Raw genomic sequence first — 21945 nt, 5'->3', positions numbered from 1 at the left:
ATATATGGCTGATTTCCACATAAAGAAGTACCTGGAATTGTAGTGTCACAATCATAATGATGAAGACAACAGCCAGGCAGAGCAGTATGATGGGCATACTGACAAAGTATCGAAAAACATTCCTTTTCCATGCTGGATATACTGGTTCTAGTCGCCCTGTCACAGGACTTACTTCAAGAGTACCCTGAAAGAGAAAAATAATATTTTAATATGATACACTATACTTGTTTTACAGACTCCTGCCTTTCAATATACTCTTACAAGAAATTAGAACAATAACCAGGTAAATCTAACAGTCCATGGGTGTGCCATTGGTTCACAGTGTTCAACAGGCACAGTATTTCAATGATTAGACATGTTGCCATGTCCAGGTGTGCTGATGATCTGAGTTCTTGAAGGCATGTGGCTGATTTAAATCCTCTCCTCCTGTAAGACACTCCCTCCATGATCCGTGTCCGCAGCTGCATGTCGGTGGTCGCGGACATGCTAGTGTCATTGTCTGTGGTAGCATTGATGTAGGTACTGTCTCCACCCTGGCAAAAAAGATTGTTTTGTTTGCTAGGTCTTTTTACGTAAACTCAGTGATGGTTCCTACCCCTTCTTAAGAATATAGCCACAATCTTGATTGATGAGTTCACCCCCTATGGCCTCTCTAATGACACTGTACCACTATTTGGAAGTCTGTGCCAAGATCCTGGTACATTCATATTCCATTGTGTGATTTTTGAACAAACAGTGCTCTGTCACTGCTGACTTGTTGGGATACATCAGTCCAGTGTGTGTCGGCAATGGTTTTCTACAGTGCACACTGTCTGTCCAACATTTGTCTTTTCACACTGACAGGGAATTTGGTATATGTTGGCCTTCTGCAAACCGAAATCATCCTGGATGCTTCCTAATAATGCTCATGTTTTAGTGGGTGGGAAAAAGTTTTTACACAGCATTTCTTCAATATGCGTCCAATTTTTCCCGACAGTGTGCTGGTGTATGGTATAAAGGCAGTGGCTACCTCTTCCTTTGTGACTTCTTCTGTCTCCACAGGTTGTACTGTGTGGTGAGGCAGGGAGCACACCTAATTTGTCATTCTGAGTACCCGTTGTTTTTTTTAAAAATACGGTTCTGAGGTGTTCCGGCTCCTTGGCCACTCTGAGTCTGGGATGGTTTATGCCCTGTGTGCTAGTGTTTTTGGTACCCCATTGCTCTGCAAAAGGTGATGGCAGCTGTCTACACGCAAATACAGACCAGTTAGTATTTTTTTCCAACAATACACACTGTGGCCCACGGGGACATCTTTATCATGATGTCCAGAAATGGTAATCTTCTTTCTGCTTTGGTCTCCAGAGCGAATTTGATAATGGGATGTATGGAGTTCAAATGTGCAAGGAAGTCAACGAGTTTGGGGGCGAGAAAAACAACCCCCTCCCCCCCCCCCCCACACACACACGTGGGCTTCTGTTTGGATGATGCCTCCTTAAAGCACTCCTTATACAAATTCATGGCCAAAGGCGAGAGTGGGCTGCCCTTTGCAGCTCCTTCCATTTGTTCATAGTATTCTCCATTAAACAGAAAACAAGGGGAGATCAGGACATACCCGAGACGATCGGTGGTCTTCTTGTCAAATTTCTGACCAATAAGCTCTAGCGATTCTCGTAGAGGCATCCTGGCGAATAATGACAATATGTCAAAACTTAACCAGGATACCTGTGTGCTTCACTCGGAAGCTGCTGACGTGTTTTACAAATACACAGAATTGTGGGTGTCATGAGGGCATCTACCCACATAAGGGCTTAGAATTTCCGTCAGCTATTTTGATGGCAAATTTGTAGGTGTCCTAATGTTGCTGACAACAGGGCGCAACAGTATCCCATTTTGTCGACTTTAGGGAATCCATAACGTCTTGGCGGCACAGGTTCTTTAAGTAACAGTTCCTTGGCCACCCCCTCTGGTAAATCTGCATCCCTGAGAAGAGCCCTAGTCTTCTCCACTTTGTTTGTAGGGGAAGTGGTGATCTTCCTACAGGAGTCGTCATCTGGCAGGCTCTGCATCTTCTCAATGTGGAAAGACATACATTGCACAGACAGTGTGCACTGTTGATGCTCATTGCCAAGAACTTCAAAAGCACACTTGACTGATATATCCCAATAGATCAGCGGCTGCTGGGCACTGTTTGTCTGCGAATCACGTGATGGAGTACAAACGTTTCAAGATCTTGGCACAGACTTTCAAATATTGGGACAGTATCATTAGAGAAACAATAGAAATTTGCACAAGGGATGATCTCATCAACCTAGATTGTCACTATAATCTTAACAAGGCTTGGGAACCAGCAATGAGTTTAATTGAAAAGACACTCAACAAACAAAATGATATAGTGACCAGAGTGGGCAGAGCACCTATATCAACACTACCGCAGACACTAATGTCAGCAATTCCGTGACTACCAATGTGCAGCTGCAGGCTCGGTCCGCAGCGGGAACAGCTTGCAGGTGGAGGGGATATAAGTCAGCTGTGCGCCCTCAAGAGCTAAGTTTGTCAACACACCTGACGATGGCAACATGTCTGATCACCAAAATATTGTGCCCGTTGGACACTACGAATCGGCAGTACACCCTGTCGATTGTTCAATCAACCAATATGCTAGGAGAAACTGAAGAATCACAATAACCAGGTAAAGTTTAAATTTAATATTTTTCATTATAGTGTCCCTTGCTTTGTGTGCCCTGAGAACATTTACTACATGCTGATTACATTCATACAGTTTTGTTTGGTTAATTTAGTGCCTGGTAACAACTTGGTGTTTATTTTTCTTGCTCTCAATACTGAGTAAACTTTATCAGCGCAGATCTAAGATATTAGTACTGCCAATGTTGCGTAGAGAAACATGTAAGTGGAATCCACAATGATCAACAAATAACTGGTGTAGTTTAAGTTATCCACTTTAGTACAGTTTTTAGTTTGAAATTAATAACTGAAATGGAATAAACAGGAAATCTGAACGCTGTAGGATACAGGAGAAGATGGCCATTGTGTTTTAACACTGTGAACTATGTTGATGCAGTTCAACAGCTATAAATGGGTAAAGCTAGTGGCATACTGTTGAGTCACAGTGAAGATTCTAATGAAATGTACCCTGCGGGTGGAAAAGTTGTCTGAGGAGCAACTGATGCAACCATTCTATAGTTCTGATTATTTGTCAAAGAGTTGTGTCATTCATTAGTGGGTCAAATTCATGTCCCTAGGTCGCCTTCAGCATGTTCTGCTCCCCACCAGCTCTGACAGCAATGCATCACATACCTAGCATCTGTACCTGCCACTCCTCCTGCCTGCATTCCTAACTGGCAAGCTGACCCCCCCCCCCCCCTCCGCTGAACCACTAGCCACTCACCCCAATCCCTCTCCCTGCCTCTCTCTCCCTCTACCCATCCCAAATGACACAACCCCCAAACACAACCTAGTCCACCTGTCGAAATGCAGCATTGGCACTTTTTGTAACACCAGTATAATGCACAGGCATACAGTGTGTGTGTGTGTGTGTGTGTGTGTGTGTGTGTGTGTGTATGTGTGTGTGTGTGTGTTTTGTTCTAGCTCAAAACAAAGATTATTCTGAAAGCTAGCAAGTTTTAATTATAGTGATGAAGGTAATCGATTTCTGAAAATATGATCCAACTGGATTGATAAAGAAATGTACTCACTAAGCGGCAGAAGTAGAAAATGCCTATAAAAGTTAAGGAAATGTGCAAGCTTTTGGAGCCATTAGCTTCTTCTTCTGGCAAAAGGGTTGAAGGGGAAGAAAGAGAGATGAAGGAAAAGGACTGGCGAAGTTTCGGAAACGGGAAAAAGTAACGGAAAAGTTGCTCAGAACCACATGACGGGAGACTTATTGGATGTGATGAGCACGAAAGTCTGGGCAACTTTTCCACAACTCTTCCTATTTCCTAAAACTCACCAGTCTTTTTTCTTTATCGCTCTTTCTTTCCCTTCCAACCCTTCTGCCAGGAGGACAAGCCACTGGCTACGAAAGCTTTTATGTTTCCATAACTTAAATGTGTTTTCTCCTGCCAGTGCTTAGTGAATAGATATTTTTATTTTTCCGATATTTTATTTTCACTGTAAATTGTATTTTGGCATTTTCCAAGACCTGTTGGAATAACAAGGCGACAATAGCAACACCTGACATTACATTTTAATTTTGATATTTTAACACTATTTTTATATATTGCAAGAATAGCCACAAAATGTTAAATCATCTCTATTTAATGTATATTGAGCTTATATATATTTTTAAAAAGAACTATGGCTTGCTTTTTATAATACTGTGTCGCATGTTAAAGTGGTTCCTCCATCAGACTAGTACATACTACATTTTTATTGCATTTAAAGATTTGATTATATATGGAATGACTGTATGTCTAATACTAAAACTTTTAGATACAGTGTTGTGTCAGTTTTATGACACCATGGTATTACAATAGCTCATAATACCTCTGCATAAAATCTAATAATTCAGACAACACAGATGATAATATAACTTTCAAATTATGAAATATTTTCATTATTCTGGCAGTTACAATATACTCACACTAAACAGAGGCCTAGGTTCAACCAAGAGCTCATCACGCTGATCCAAAGTACCCCAACGGTATGCAAGCTCTGCACTGTACCGCTTCCATGTTTCAACATACACACTTGCCCAGAGAACATTAAAAAATGAGAAGAGGACATATCCAACATCTTCAACTGCCTGATTGTGGCCACAGAAGCAAACCTGAAATATAAAAAATTCTACCGTTATCAGTTTTGAACAAGTATGTATAAAAATAATTTATAAACTAGAATAATTGTTTTGTTTCATTCACCTACCACAGAAAATATAATTAGGGTGACATTAAAAAGAAAAGATAATGTAAATCAAATGTTTTTAAGGTTAAGAGATCATGTATAAGGGCAAAAAGAAGGTGTGAAAAGACAGAGACAAAATAATTGTGTGATTTATTACAGTAAAAATATTAAATTTTTATGATCATTTGAAGTGAATGGTATCCAAGTTTTAAGGTTGAAGATTTACTACTGCTCTTATTCTTTTTAAGAATAAAATTCAATTATCAGTTGCAAATACGTTTTTATTAGGCTTTACCTGTTTCAACAAATTAATTTGTCAACTTCAGAAGCCTACAAAATTAGGGAAGTATATTACAGAAACTTAGTGCTTTAGCAGAAGTCAATATTTTCTACATAGAAGCATAATGCCATGACACATCCAGAATTCTGCTTATTGCACGTGATTATTATAAAGACAGATTGTCAATTTACAATAACTGAATCACATCTATGCATGTGTCAAGCTGTTGTGCTAGCAGCAAGGAACATGTATAAAAGCAGATAAAAAATATAACCAAGGTATATAAAGAAGTTACATGTAATACATATGAAAAAAAACATGGCACATAATTCTAATATATAAAAAGAATTGGCTAATTTTCACATTTTATACAAGATGAGATGCAATCAATACAGTGTTTGTTTTTTAATGCAAGTTGATCATTCAATACTTCTTTTCAATTTAACTGGGGATTTTTATATATTTAAAATTCCTCTGAAATATTCACTTTTTGTAGCCCTTGTCAAATAAAAGCAAAATTTTCGTGTTAAGCAAGGATGGAGGAAGCACAGGATAGTTCTCTACTTTGGGATGTTCTGTAGAAATTGACCTCTTCACAGAAATGTACAGCCATGATATAAAGATTTATAATATTCCTAATTTTGAAGGGTTCTGAAGATGACAAATTAATTTGTCGAAACTGGTAAAGTGCAATAAAAATTTATTTGCAGCAGATGACTGAATTTTATTCTGAAAAATATATACAGTTGCTGAAAATTACAGCCATGGATAAAATAATGGCCTTATTGTTATTCACAATAAGCCCAACACAAAGGACTGTTGCACATTAATGGGTATCCTGGTCTGTTATTATGGTTTTTCAGAAAAAATCTTAATATACAGCATTCACATTTAATTCTATATCCTAACCGATTTGTGAGTGCAATTCTAATACTCTAATACTATCTGAAATTTCACAACAAAGTAGGTGAGGAGCAATGACCAATGACCACCATGAGATTGAATGCAACATGGTGGGACTGTGGGCATGTGACATGGTAAGAAATGTAAATGCCAGTAAGTGGAGCAGAGATGAATGGGGAATCAATCTAGTGAAGATATGGGTCGCAAATGGGAAAGTCTGTGACATAAGTGGCGTTGACAAAGGGCAGCTTGTTATGACCCGGCCCTGGAAAACGAGCATTTCAGAAATGGCAAAGCAGTCCCTTTGTTCATGTGTTGCTATTGTGAACATCTATGAAAAGTGGTTGTAAGATGGTGAAAGAATTAATAGATGACAAGGTCATGGCTACCCACACCTCATTATGGAACATCTACATCGACATCTACATAGATACTCTGCACCGTATGATGCACTTGCAGAGTATCTATGTAGATGTACACGCTCCATGATGAAGTGTGGGTAGCCACTGCTTAGAGTACATATTTTTATCTAGCCCATTATATTATACTTTCACTCTAAATTGGTATTTTGACATTTTTCAAGACCTGTTGGAATAAGATTATAGCGAGTCAGCACACACTGTCAGAGATGACGGTCATCTGTTCCCCAGCGATGCAAGCCATAGCTTATCTGGTAACAATTGCAGTGTCAGCAATCCAAGTAAACTTGATGACTGCAAGGTGACATTACCAATGTTTGATATTACATGGAAGAATGAGGCTTGCCCACTCCACAAAGTATGATAGGTGGCGATCTGATAGCAGAGTACAGTACCAGTGAAGGCACTAATGTTTGAAAGCACACTGTTCAGCATACATTGTTGAATATGGGCCCCACAGCAGACAACCTATCTGTGTTCGCATGCTGACCTACCGACATCACGAACTGCAATTGCAGTGGAGAGAGAATTACTGAGACTAAATTGTGGATCAATGCAAACCTGTCCTCGGTCGAATTAATCACTTTTCTTGTGACACCAGACTGACGGTCAGGTTCAGATGCTCAAGTCGTACAGAAAAATGGTTGCATTGCATCAAGGATACTGGCCAGTTGGCACATTATTATGCTATCCAGACATTCAGCTGGGCTTCTATGGGAACTAGAGTAGTTATTGAAGGCAACATGACAGCTGTGGACCTGTGAACATTGTTATGGACTATCTGTATTCCTTAAATGTCTGATGTCTTCCCTGACGGTGAAAGCATCTTCCAGCAGGATAACTGTCTGTATCACAAGGCCAGAATATGTTCCAGTGATTTGAGGAGCAGGATAGTGAACTTAAGTTCATATCTTTGTCACCAAATTCGCCTGATCTGAACCCTATGGAACACATTTAGCATGCTATCAGAAGTCAGTTCTGTGCACAAATCACGGATTTATGGGAAATGTATGATCTATACGAATGTATTTGGGAGCCACGTAATTCCAGAAACCCACCAAGGACTTGTTGAATCCATGATAATATGTAGAATCAAAGCAACTTAGATATTTTTTCCCAGCTTTATCCCCCTTCATTTCTATTATCTGCCATCACCCCCCCCCCCCTTTCTCCCTGCACTATTAAATTGCATATGTACTGTCTCTGACCTCTTCCTCTCTTTGATGCTTCCTCGTTCATCTCTGTCTACCTTCATCTTCAGTAGAGTGTATCCCTCTCATCCTGACATTGAGTTGTCTGCTTTTCCTTTCTAATCTTCCCACTTCTACTCTTCTCTCTTCTCTGAGGATATAAACAGTAGTGCTGGAAGTTAGAATAATGTCCTCGCTTTTACTTTTGTGTGCTCTATACACATTACAAAACAGTTGCCTCCTGAAGATAAGAATGGGCATAAAATTCTGACCCATCTTTATTACAACTACCAATAAGTGTGATATAATTTCAGATTTACTACCTTAAATAGTTTACAGAAAGAAAGAAAGATTGGCAATTAATGTTCCCTTCATTAGATGCTGAGCATAAGCTGAGACCGGGCATGGATGCAGGTGGGGAATAAACCAAGCCATTTACAAAAGAACCATCCCAGCCCTAATTTTGTAGGGAACTTCTTAGTTAGATAGTGATAAGAACCCCTATACTTAATGAATGTGGGTGCTGTATACATACTGTATCAAAGAACTTTAAGTGTAGCATCAAAAGCTAGCAGTTTCTTGTTATTTGTGGAACACACTTGGAATTGCTAATTTGTGTACAACCAGATGCAACAAATTTCCTTTAATTCATTTTGGCAACATTGTTTTTCTAATGGTGTTCTAAATGAAATCACTGTTAGCCATCTTACTCTTAACTGACTCCAAAACTTTAAGCAATCAAAGAGCTGGAGATTCAGTAGATTAAAAATTTCAGTAAATTAAACAATAAAACCATGAATTGCTCTGGGTAACTGCATGTGAAAAATATAATACAGTACAAATGGATACCAGCACTGAGAGAAGTACTACATGCACAGTATTAAGAAAAACATTATAACAGAATATGTACAATGGAATCTACATTATTCTGTCAAAATACTTATATGATGGAAGACTATAGCAAACAATACTTCCCATGCAAATGGCTACAAGAAAGTGCAATGCCATCAAACGGAAAATTATTTATGTCTTGATAAGCAGCAGAACAACCCAGCAAATGCGGTACATGCCATGCGAACTATAGTAAACAATAAGCCTCACTATCACAAATTCCAACAACCACTACTTCTTATATTCACTAAACTAGCAGTACTTAAGGCACCTAAAGGAACTAAATTCTCCACTAACATGTCTCAGCAGTTTCAGTTACTGGACACACTTTTCATAGCATAGGGAATGATTTTTATTGTTCAATTAATGGTTCAGTTATGCCACCTTCTGAACATAAAAAGTAAGGAAGTGACTAAGTTTACACAGAGGAAAATAATGATAAACCGTGCACTGCAGTCAAAAGAACAGTTTATAGTTTCAGAGCACATTTCATTCACAACATTACTGCCTCCGATGCGCTATCTAGAAAGATTAATATTTCTAAACAGATAAACATATATTAACTAGAATGCTTCAGGACATCTAAGTATGCATGCACACACACACACACGGGGGTGGGGGGTGGGGGGGGGGAGGGAGGGAGGGAGGGAGGGAGGGAGGGAGGGGGGGAGAGAGAGAGAGAGAGAGAGAGAGAGAGAGAGAGAGAGAGAGAGAGAGAGAGGGGGGGGGGGGGGGGGGGAGCAAGATAGTTTACAAAGTCACCAACATACTGTACATTTAAGGACTAAAAATCTTGATATTTGATGATAAAATCAATGAGCAGTAAACACAAGCTGATAAAAATGATGGATTTAACTTATTTAATTGATACCATTAAACTGAAACACATTCAGCAATTTTCTGAAAATACAGCAACAAAACTCTTTTTTATGTTGAGTTACGTTCCACTTCAAATATATGAAACACAGCCGTACTATAATAGAAAAGAAGGGGTATAGTACAAGAATTATCTTTTAGTGATGTTTCTGGTAGTTATTTTTGTTATGATGCTGAAAACTACTATCAGTTTTATATCAACCACACAGCTGTGTCTAAGTAGTTTTGTTGACTGACAGCCAGTGACTTCAAAACAACAAGGATAAAGCTAGGCATTCAGTGACATGGAAATGCACCTGAAACAGCTGCTACAATAGTGTACAGAGGATGTGGATTACCTATGATACACTTGGCACAGTAAGACTGGAAGCATCAATGTTCTGCTTTCAGTTTGTGGCATCATATGAATCTGTTAGCAATGTGTCACGCAACTGTTTGTGATTGCTACCCTGCTGTGTTCATTGATACTTTCCTGACTACAACTTGGCTGTTTGTGAGTGGCACATGACAATATTAGCTTCATAGTACAATTTTGATTGGTTTGCAAGCTATCTGGAATTTTTGCTTTCTCATGACAGCTAAACATAAACATAAACTATATTCAACCATCTGGTGCATGATTAATGACTATGTCCTAGGAACAATGTGTGGCAACAAGTGCTGTGCTCTGTGTGCATTACTTGGTACAACACTTACTTCTGAACTGTTCTAGCAACAACTGGATGAGAGGGCAGAAATTGCAAGATGAGCTCAAAGACATAATAAACACCACTGCAAAGAGCTACAATAGCAACTACTGCAAAACTTATGCTAGATGCAACTATTATCCACTATCTCACATCCCTTACTCATTAGTTTTCATGAATGAAAGGGAAAATATGAGTAATCACTCTGCTGCTTCTTGCTAGGTTGTGAGGCAAGTACAAGGAGTGTTCAATAAGTAATGCAACACAATTTTTTATTTATTGGCCAAGTTCAAGTGAAAAAAATGCGGAATTTGTTGTGGCACATCATGGAATAGTCCTGCTTCAGCTGCTATAGTTTCATGAAGTTCCGATACATTCCAGTGCTATACGTAGACTTTAAAATTGTGTCTGTAACAGAGGGGTATTCCAAACAGAGAGCTGCCATTGGGTTTCTGCTGGAAGAAAACAAGAACATCACAAGTACCCAGTGGTGCTTGCAGAATGTCTACACAGACCTGGCAGTGAAGAACAGCACGATGAGTCAGTGGGGCGAGGCATCTGTCATCACTGCAACAAGGTTGTGTAAAACTGTCCAATCTCCTGTGTGCCAACCAGCTGCAATTCTGGGCAATGATGGAATGTGAGGACACACTCATTTGAGGTGATCAATGGACCACTATCAAACACCTCACTGCTCAACTGTATGTCTCTGCTGGTAATGCTGACACACTAGTCCCCCAGCTGGGATACTCAAAGGTGTGTGTCTGCTGGGTTCCTCGTCAATTAACTGACCACGAAGAGCAACAAAGGACCATCTGTGCAGAGCTGCTTGTGCATTATGAAGCTGACAGTGACAATTTTTTGTTGAACAGTGTCACAGGCGATGAAACACTGGTTCATCGCTTTGCAGCACACTATCTCTCTTCCAAAGAAAAAGTTCAAAGACACACATTCAGCTGGTAAAGTCATGGCAACAGTCTTCTGAAACTCAGAGGAGGCTATGATGTTTGATGTCTTCCTTCATGGTGTAATGATCAACTCTGAAGGGTATTGTGCTGCCCTCAGGAAATTGAAGAAACAACTTCAGCATGTTTGTTGCCACAAAAATGCAAATGAACTCCTTCTCCATGACAGCGCAAGGTCTAACAAGTCTGCACACCCAAGAGTAGTTCACAAAATTTCATTGGACTGTTTCCCTCATCCATGCTAAAGCTTGGATCTTGCACTTTCTGACTTCCATTTGTTTGGCCCAACGAAGGATGCACTCTGCAGGAAGCAGTACGTGAATGATGATGAGGTTATTGATGCAGCAAGACTCTGGCTACGATGTCAACCAACAGAGTGGTACCATGCGGCCATAGAGGCTCTACCAGTAAAGTAGCACAAAGCTGTCACATTCAATGGAGATTATGTTGAAAAATATGGTTTTGTAGCCAAAGGAGTGGGGAATAATATGGTGCATTGGAATCATGAATGAAACCATCCTGCTTTCAAAAAGAAAATGTGTTGCATTACTAATTGAATGCCCCTCATAATATGGTCCACACGAACTCTAAAATGGATTTGCTTTTACCTTGTAGTCATAAGCTACATGAAGGAGTACGGAAGTGTGAAACACTCTTGGAACCCAGTGGCTTGTCTTCTGACACCATATACAATGTTTGCTTATCAAACATGTTGGTTTCAAACACAAGTATCCGTTGCATAATAACAGTTTCTTACACTGATACCGAAATGTGGGACTTCTGCAGCTGAGCACCACATTTGAGGTATAGCCAAGCAATCTTCTGATCTCACCTTAACCCTTTCATCTCCAGTGTAGCCATGTGGCAACACTACTTTCTTATGGGCCATTCTTGGATGTTCCCACCTTACATCTTTATCCCGTACTTGCCATATGGCCCACACTTGATTTGAGAAATCAGCAACAAATGGCAGCAGATTGCCCACCTATGGGTCTTAAAAGTGATCTTTGGTATGAGCTGCCGTTCTGATGTTTCGATCAGCTGTTGTGTGCTATTAGCTGTTGTGTGCTATTAGCTGTTGTGTGCTATTAGCTGTTGTGTGCTATTAGCTGTTGTGTGCTATTAGCTGTTGTGTGCTATTAGCTGTTGTGCTTTTGTACTCCTCTCTCCATGAATATTTATAAGGTAAGTTTTGGATAATATTGTTAAAACTGCAATGTATCACTAATTGTAAAATAACAACACATTTGTAATGATTTATACTCAGAACACATACTGAAATGTTATTGTTACCATTTGGCAACTATGGGAATTCATGTCTTGTGTTTGCATAACCTCAGAAACTGCTTCCTGTTTCACAGTTTTCTGAGAATGGCATTCCCCCAGAAAAGTCTAACTGATAAGGAAATATTAGAGCTGCTGCACATTCCAGATGGCGATATTTTAGAATTTAGTTTTTCATCAGGTGAAGAAAATAATGAGTCTGGCTTTATCCAACAAGACTCTGACAGTGTCCTAGAAGATCCACAATGTAATCATACTGAAACACACATGCAAGGGAAGGATTATAGTATTGAACATGAGAACATCTCTAAACCGCAAGCAAAAAAACATAGAAAGTAATGGCTTACAACCTTGCACCAGTAAGGTAAGTATTATATCTTTTCAGCACAAAAAATTATTACATACTGTTACCTCAAAATGCACATAACTGATTGTTTATGCATACATTATGCTACAGGAAGCAGCCCAACCTGCAAAAAAGAAGAAAAACTGTTCATGGAAGAAAGGTGATTTCGTTCCACCAGATACCACATGGAAAGACAACATACCTCTACCACCATCTGATGAAGACCTGACTCCAATGAATTATTTTCAGATGTTTATTGATGATGAAATATGCGAATCCATTGCCCTTGAAACAAATCATTATACACACATCAAAGATGGGGTTGTCGATGATGTTTCTTGCACACAATATATTGGTATTTTACTATTTATTGGTGCAGTTCCAATGCCACAACATAAAATGTACTGATCACAACTGCGTTGCTTTCCTTCGATTGCAAATGTTATGAGTAGGAATAGATTTGAAATGCTGTCATATATCCATGTAAATAATAACAACAACCAGAAACTGAAAGGTGATCCCAAGCATGACAAGTTATTCAAAGTAAGGCCCGACAGATTCTTTATGGAACAATATGTTACAACTCCCTCCAGAAGAGAAACAGAGCACTGATGAACAGATGATCCCTTTCAAGAGAAGAAGTTCTGTAGTTCATTATCTCAAAAACAAACCTCATAAATGGGGATATAAAGTGTTTCCTTGAGCTGGAATATCAGGCCTAATATATGACTTTGCAATTTATGTGAGCAAAGGCACATATGATGAGCACGGTTTAGGGGTTTCAGGAGATATTGTTCTGACGCTGTGTGAAGATTTACTAGAGGGCAAGAACTACAAGATATTTTCTGATAATTGGTTCAGCTCTTTAGAACTTTTAGACGTTCTCAAACACAAAAGTATTTTATGTGTTGCAACTATTCTTTCAGACAATGTCACTCAGCCCCATTGCATAAGAAAAGGAGCTGAAAAGGAAATGAAGAGGGGCACTGGATTATAACATTCATGAATCATCCAACATCATAGCAGTAATGTGGTATGACAATAAAGCTGTGCAACTGGTTTCCACATATGCAGGTATAAATCCACAGGATAAATGCAAGAGGTGGAGTAAAAAGGATAATTAGTCAATTCAGGTAAATCGACCTCTGATTGTGAAGGAATATAACGAACACAATGGAAGGAGTGGATTTAGCAGACACGCTCATAGAACTTTATGGGATAAATGTCCGTTCCAAAAAGTGGTATATGCGAATAGTTTATTGGTGCTTCAGTGTTGCAGTTGTAAATTCGTGGTTGCTTTACAGACGTCACTTGAATCAGCAAGGCGCAACCTCTCATCTTTCTCTCTGGATTTCCACACTGATATTGCTTCTGGTTCTTACTACGGCAGGAAATGTTGTTCATCGCAAAAGAGGAAGACCATCTACGTACAGAAGATATACACGCTCCAAAGAAGAGGTTGGTAGTCTCCAGGCCTATTGCAGATGTCAGATATGATGAAGTTAGTCACTGGCCACAACAGAGCCACCAGAATGGCTGCTGCAAGCGATGCCCTAAAGGATTCAGCAGTGACGTGCATAAAATGTAGAGTGTTCCTATGCCTAACAAGTGAAAAAACTGCTTTATGTCTTTCCACACCAAGTAAAAAATGAAGTTTTCTGTAACTTATCTTGAAAGCAAGTTTGTGTTATGTTGTATAAGAAAAACTTAGAACTGGTCATGTCATCCATATAAAGGTGTTTTCTCCTTGTTGCATTGATATTCTTCCTTGTATCACAAGCATATCTTTTATTTGTATTCAATTCTCAAAAATAAATGATTTTATCAAATTCCTGAAAATCATTTTGTGAGTACTAACATTGCCATATGGCAACAATTTTTTTTTTTTTCAAAATTGGGTGGGGGAAAATTCAGGAGAACTTCAAATTATGTTTCCAAATACATCCTAGATAATATATTTCAAAGCAAATATATTTTTAAATCACATATACTAATTCAGGGGTGAAAGGGTTAAGTGAAGTCTTAAAAACAGCTTAGTCTCATGAAACTGTGTCACTGGAACAGCAGATGCCCAATAACAAGGCTGCAATGCAAGTAGTACCTATCAGTGTCACAAAATTTCTCTCATCAAATGACAGTAGCTGTCATTTTTGTCAAAATTGGAGTTGAATCTATAAAATAGGTGAAAGAGCACAGTTCAATGTTAGGTCCTTCAGCAGATTTAGAGCAAACAAGAGGCCACTCCAGTCCAACATTGGTGACAACAAGGCAAGTAGTTAGTACTGTGCCTTCCTCTGTGTCACGTGCAAGTGAAGGGCAGACATTGCTACACTGCATTATGGGGATGACTTCCCTTCTACACTGTGTACAATGGGAGCAGTTTCTTGTAAATCAGTCAGATTGTGTCACTGTTCTCAGTTGCACACAGTGTCTGTGGTAGCAAGTTTCCTCAGCAAATATGTGACATGAAAACAGAGGATGCTCCTGCACAGAGTCTGACCATCACTGATCCAAAGAATGAGATGTTGACTAGACTCCTAACTTTTATTAAGCATTAACATGATGTGTGCTGAATTCCTAGTTTCCACGAGTGCCGTCATGCATTAATAAAAAGTGATATGTATTAGTGTATTGCAGCTCCACCACTACAACTGGCATAGTACTAAGTTGCAGCATACAGTTGCTAATGATACCAACGCAGAATGAACTTATAATTACTACGCAAAAAATTTTATGTAGATGCCCGATATAACTAATAGTATATTCTCCAGTAGCGGTTAGCATGTTTCGTTTAGATGGTTTTTCTTTATTTGGATTCCATATCAAAGACCACACTGACCTTATACCTACTTCCAACACCTTTCAATGATAAGGACAGTTGTGCAGTAATTGTATGAATCTACAGTGGTCTGTCTACACAATTTCTCCGGCCGTATTGCTCTAACAATAATCGTTCAGCCTTGGTTCTGCTGCATACCCCTCATAACATTTCTCTTTAATGACACAGTAAAATCAGAACTTGATATACATAAACAGTAATCACTCCTATTTAATCAAATCATTGAGTTGTGTAATCTTACCCTCACACATATCACTATTAAAATTCTCATTCTTTGCACAATTTTTGACAGCTTCGAGAGGAATAAGATATACAAAAGAATAACTTTTTACTTATCTTCATTATCTCGTTGTTGTTGTCGTCAATGGCTCAAAGTCTTGTCAAGGGGAACAGTCTTGCAGCTGAAATTTTGATTTTGTCAGTTCTTGGTGACAAAATAACTGATGAAGATTTGCCTGTATTATTCTTGAATTTTATTATTTGTCACATCTTTCAACATAACACCGTTTTTACATTTTCCACAAAAAAAAAAAAATAAAAATAAAAATAAAAAAAAATTTAATTACATTGCGCTAGCGATAAACTTAGAAAATTTGTTTCCATTGGAGGCATGCCCACCACTGCTTGCATTCTGCATTACTCACATTATTCCAAAGAGTTTACAAAGAAAGAGTTTACAGACTTTTTTTTAGCAAAGAAAATCTTCACTAAAATATATCATTATTTTGTAAATCAATCTAGAAATAAATTTAATAGTTAGTGTTAGATTGTGCAATTAATAATATGAATTTTAAATATGCCAAAAATTTTGTAATTTCAATTATTTTTAAAAGAAGAGTAATTTTAACTGTTAGTACATATTGATTGTAACACTTGATTTCTTTTTTATACATTTTAGCCTGAAATATAATACATTATATTATTATATGAGTGCTTTTAGTGAAACAGCTGAGAATTTTAATCTATGCAAGAAACGATAGTATACTTGTTATCGGTTGTCTCTATATAAAAAAAATAAAAGTTAGAGAAGGGTGACTCATTATAGTAGCCACAATGGAAATTATCAAAAAATTAATGAAACTGTAAGGTTATGAGGGGATTTTAAAGTTACTGCTCAATCGTGTATATCCCATTTGGTGGCCTGGCTAGCTGCCAGTCAAATTGGTGCCACACCAGTAATTTTCGAAGATCAGTTTGGCTGATGTTTACTTAGAATTGCAAGTAGCTGCAAAAGCTTGCATGTTAATCATTACTTTTTCTGTTCAGAATGTATAAGTGGAATAGCAAACCTGTCATTGTTGCAAGTATCTTTTCATAATTACTTAGAGCAAAGGATTTAAGGCATTCCAGAGGGATAAAACTAGCTTTATGAGATTACAGTATTTAATTAACTTTGCCTTTTAAACAATGTCAACATAATGGTCTGTGTTCTTTTGAATAATGTCAACGTCAATGTAATGTTTGTGCTACAGATTAGATTAATATAATTTCATCAAAGGAAATGTGCATCATCTTTATCAACATTTGGAAAGCACCCTTGGCTACAATTTATGGAGACCAAGCTACCAATTACAAGCTGATTATTTCCTTATTTGGCCCCTGATTCACCTGCAGACTGTACAGCTTTACAATGGTGGTCCATGTACCTTACCAATTATCACTAAAAGCCCACCTTGCAATACTCCAATGCTGACACTCATCCTACTTATCCATTGGCTGAAATAAATTCAACATGCAAAAAACCATTTGTTTACAAATTTATGTTAATCTCAAACTTGCCTTGGTTGAATTAATGATTCTCACCAACTAAGTAACCCTAGAAACACATCAAGTCCCCCTATTTCTAAGTCTTGAATTAGTGGTCATAGTGTTTGCTGAGGTGAGCTGACCCAGACTACTAGATGTTGTTCTCATTGGGCAACAGCTAACACAAGACGGACCTCTAATAATTGCAATGGTGGATTATGAATGCTGGGCAGCCATTCTACCTTTCCTCTAGCCATTCACCCTCCTGTTGCCCCACCAATCACACTGAGGATGATGCACATGACATATAATAATGGCATACATACACCCATATTAAATAGACAGTCTTTGCTTGCAATTCGTACACTTAACACCAATGAAGACTCATGACAACATCTGACAACCTGGCCTAAACTCCTGCACCGTTGAGAAAAGTTGCACATCAAATTTGTGCGGACAATCGAGGAGATTATGAGGCTACAAGTTGTGGCTGAAGTCTCTAATTTTCTTACGTAGTTCGGGTGCAAACAACTTCACACAAATTCAGCCATGCACTATCAATGATCTCTGCAATAGATGGGGTGTCTTAACAATGGCTATTAATCTGTGTCTGCCAGTCAATTGGCATCCAACATCTACTAATGTTCCTTTCCATCCAGCACCAAATTTAATTGGTGGATGGCCAGAAACTTTAAAAGAGGTACATGTGGAAGACAATGACATCATAACCATTCAAGTATTCCTTGACAATCTTATTTGCTACGAACTGCTCCAAGCTCGTAAATGGCTGCAGCTATGTAGCGCTGCTGCATGGACACAGGCACTACATTGATTTCAACTTGCTGTGCCTTAAACAGCTGCTGCTGCATCCACATATGAAACTGCACACTCATGTCAACATCCATATCTGGGCATTTACTCTTGGTCATACCCTGTAGTGGACTCAGGGGTAATGGTCAATTATATGGGTTGTTGACTCTTTGATGTCATGGGCAGCTGAGAACAGTTGCTTTACTTCTGTAAAAAAGCTTCGGTCATGAAATGTGTCAACATCTACACCCTTTTCACTACTGGACAGCCATGTACCAAGGCTATCCCCTGGTCCTCATGCTCTCAACTGCAGTAGCTTGAGGCTGACACTAGTCCTGCAGGCATCCCATCTCCCTTGGCTGCCAAGAATTAGTCCTACCAGATGTGGGCCCAGGTGCAGCTCCAAAGTTATAGCTATGTCCAGAAAGTGCACCATAAATGCTGCCAGAATTAAAAAGAAGTTGACATTACTGTCCTCTTGATGTCTGAGCCATTGGCAGGGGTACTTCTGTATCTGACCAGACAATGTCTTTGTTAATGGGAGAAGAGATTTTACACACAGTATTATACTCCTGCCAAACAATGATGTCGAGCAGACTCTGCTGACTTTGCACCAGACACTAATTTTTAGCACAGGTGCTATAATGTAGACAGGGCACTCGATGATGCGGAACAACATGGGCATGAGCCGCAACAAGAGCATACAGCAGGAAGCCCTTCCAACTTGCTCGCTACAATAATGTAGGTAGCTCCATGCTACACTCTCAGTTTTAAACATCAAATGACACCACTAGTAACATGTCATGATTATGATAACTTTTTTATGTACACTGTTATTTTCTCCGTTACAATCTGATCATTAGTGAATTGCTTATATAGACTGTCTCTGTGATTGCGCATTTTTGCCTGCCTCACACTCACCCAGTACGAACTTAACTTCTTGGTGACCAAAGCTTGACTGCACCGAATAATCTGGGGATTAGTGATCATTATTGAGTGATTGGTGACTTAGTTCTGCCAACAGAGTAATCAGCACTTCACCAGGTAACTGCAGAGAGATTTGGGGGATGTAGGTAAGAAAAAAAAACCACAAGTATCAAAAAATGTAAATTTGACTTAATAGTGAAATTCTGCTGTGAACAACAAGGATAATAGAACATATTCCAACACAAGCGCAAGAACAGGGGAAACAGGGTTAACATCAATATCAAAGTTCAAATAATGAATCATGCGACAACTCTGTTGGTGTCTTGGTGTGCATTTGTGTGAACTGCTGACAGCTGAAGTAGCTCTATGGTTGGTTTGCAACAATACGGCACTGCTTACATAATTAATATAGAAAAATAACACACAGTATTGAAAAATGGAAAGAAGAGCTGCACCAGAATTGAGGAAGAGAGGTGAAGTAGTGCTCAAAGTAACAGGAAAAAACTATGCAACAAAGGAAAGGAAAATACTCAAAAAGAATTAGTAGACTGTTTTGGGATAGTTTGGGACCTGCCAGTTCAGCCCTTCATCATCTCCTTGACACTCTTCTGTGTGTCAAACAAACCTGTAACCATTCATGCTGCCCTTCTCTGCGGCAGTGGAGCATATGTAATCAAAAGTGTGGGTCAAACAAACCTGTAACCATTCACGCTGCCCTTCTCTGCGGCAATGGAGCTTATGTAATCATTCCACTAGATGTTCCTACTAAGTGTTACACCCAAGTATTTGTATTAGTTTATGAGATTCCAACAGTTACTCACTAATTCTATGTTTGTAGGATACTACATTTTTCCTTTTTGTGAAGTGCACAATTTTACACTTTTGAAAATTTAAAGCAAGCCACCATATCAAGGTTTGACTGAATATTTGTACAGCTTAGTTCAGACGGCACATAACTGTAGATAACTGTATTATCTGTGAAAAGTGGAGGTTACTATTAATATTGTCTGCAAGATCATTACTATACAACATGAACAGCAAGGGACCCAGCACACTTCCTTGAGATAGACTCGAAGTTACTTCTACAACTGCCAATAACTCTCCATCCAAGATAACATGCTGCGCCCTCCCTACCAAGAAATCCACAATCCAATCACATATTTCGTCTGATACCTCATGTGATAGTATTTTTGAAAACAAATGTAGGTTTGGTAATAAATCAAATGCTTTTCGGTAATCGAGAAATAGTGCATCTTCTTACTGCCTTGATCCATGGATTTCAGGATGTCATGTGAGAAAAGCGAGAGTTAGGTTTCATATGATTTATGTTTTCAAAATCCATGCTGGGTGGCATGCAGGAGATCGTTCCGTTTGAGATTCCTCGTTACGTTTGAGCTCCGAATATGTTCCAAGACTCTACAAGAAATAAATGTAAGGATACTGGACAGCAGCTTTGTGGATCACTTCTGTTGACTCCTATGACCTGTCCTTTCTCCCAGCCACTGGATGAAATTTTTGTTCGAGGAATCTGTGATACAGATACAGTGGTGTGGCTGCGCGGTTAGGGGCGCCACGTCACGGATTGTGCAGCCCCTCCCGCCAGCAGTTCGCGTCCTCCCTCGGGCATAGGAGTGTGTGTTGTTCTCAGCATAAGTAAGTTTAAGTAGTCTAGGGACTGATGACTTCAGCAGTTCGGTCCCTTAGGAATTCACACACATTTGAATATATGTGAGACATTACAGTTAGAGGATGGGGCTAACTCAGCCGCAAATTGGATAAAGAATCTGATAGGGGTTCCATCGGGTCCTGGGGCTTTGCTCAGTTTTAATGATTTCAGCCATTTATTTACTTATCGTACGGCAATACATATACAAGGACTACAAAATTACTACATGTCTACATTTAAACACAGCTCTATAGCATAACATCACACAAATGATAACAGCTAATTATGGATATCAACGTCTTTTATGTATTTTATCACATCACTCGCCGCTGTCAGGAAATCTTGGAAAGAACCCTCGTAGGCACATGCGGGACATGCTGGCACAACATGAGCAATTGTCTGTTCTGGAACACAGTCACACAATAATGATAAAGATTTCCATCCTTGTGGAGAGAGTCTGTACATATTCCACGGTCCATTTGAAGGTGGTTCTGTTCACCAATGGTATGAAATTTAATTTCAGTGAGAGTCCTGGCTGTGATAATTGTGGGCTGTTTTGATCTTAATTTTTTTTCGCTTGTTCAATATTGTAAGATTGGTGTTACCAGCAGTCTTACATGCAATTTTACATGTAAATTATTAAGCCAGACAAGTGCACAGTACTCTGCTGTTGAGTATAGTAATCCAAGTGCCAATACTCTAAAGAGTGTCTGCCGATGATCCCCAACTAGTGCCACAGAGTTTATGGATAATGTTTCTTCTGCTTTTGAGTTTAAAAGATGTTGGTGTCAAGAGGTTCTTAAAAGAAAGTGTCCAACTGAAGGTGATCCCAAGGTGTTTTGGATGTATGTTGTGATGAAGGTTCTCTCCTTCAAAATAAAAGTCTAGAGCTGTGCCAATCTATTGGACAGATGAAAACATGCAGCTTATATTTTATTTGAGTTTGGTTGTAACTTTCATTTACAGAAATATTGGCTTAAGGTGTTTAGACCTGACGCTGAAATGCCTATCATAGCTTTTCCCCCCAAAAGCAAAAGACTGAGTGAGACATTTAAACTGTTTCTCAACACCACTGACATATAGAGCAGATGTTGAGTCACAGACAGGCACAATGAAAAGACTGCTACTCTCTTTAGCTATCAGCCAAAAGCCCTTCTTATGAAGAGAAAACACACACACACACACACACACACACACACACACACACACACACACACACACACACAAAATCACTGTCTCCTGCTGCTGCTGCTGCGGCTGGACTGCGACTGTAATTTC

General features: G+C 39.0%; 1 protein-coding gene across 1 annotated transcript in view; it reads right to left on the bottom strand.

The window, feature by feature from the left end:
* LOC126263661 (anoctamin-8) overlaps nucleotides 1-21945 on the bottom strand; it is a 179159-nt gene that overhangs the window by 80635 nt on the left and 76579 nt on the right. Inside the window, exons 7-8 of the mRNA XM_049960770.1 lie at nucleotides 4580-4765; nucleotides 32-184 (exon numbers count right to left, since the gene is read on the bottom strand). Coding sequence (XP_049816727.1) covers nucleotides 32-184; nucleotides 4580-4765 — 339 coding nt within the window. The remainder of the gene's footprint in view (nucleotides 1-31; nucleotides 185-4579; nucleotides 4766-21945) is intronic.

The sequence above is a fragment of the Schistocerca nitens genome, chromosome 6 (genome assembly GCF_023898315.1).
Source record: "Schistocerca nitens isolate TAMUIC-IGC-003100 chromosome 6, iqSchNite1.1, whole genome shotgun sequence".
Taxonomy (NCBI): Eukaryota; Metazoa; Arthropoda; class Insecta; order Orthoptera; family Acrididae; genus Schistocerca; species Schistocerca nitens.
The sequence above is the reverse complement of the archived record's forward strand: the minus strand, read 5'-3'. Positions and strand labels throughout refer to the sequence as shown.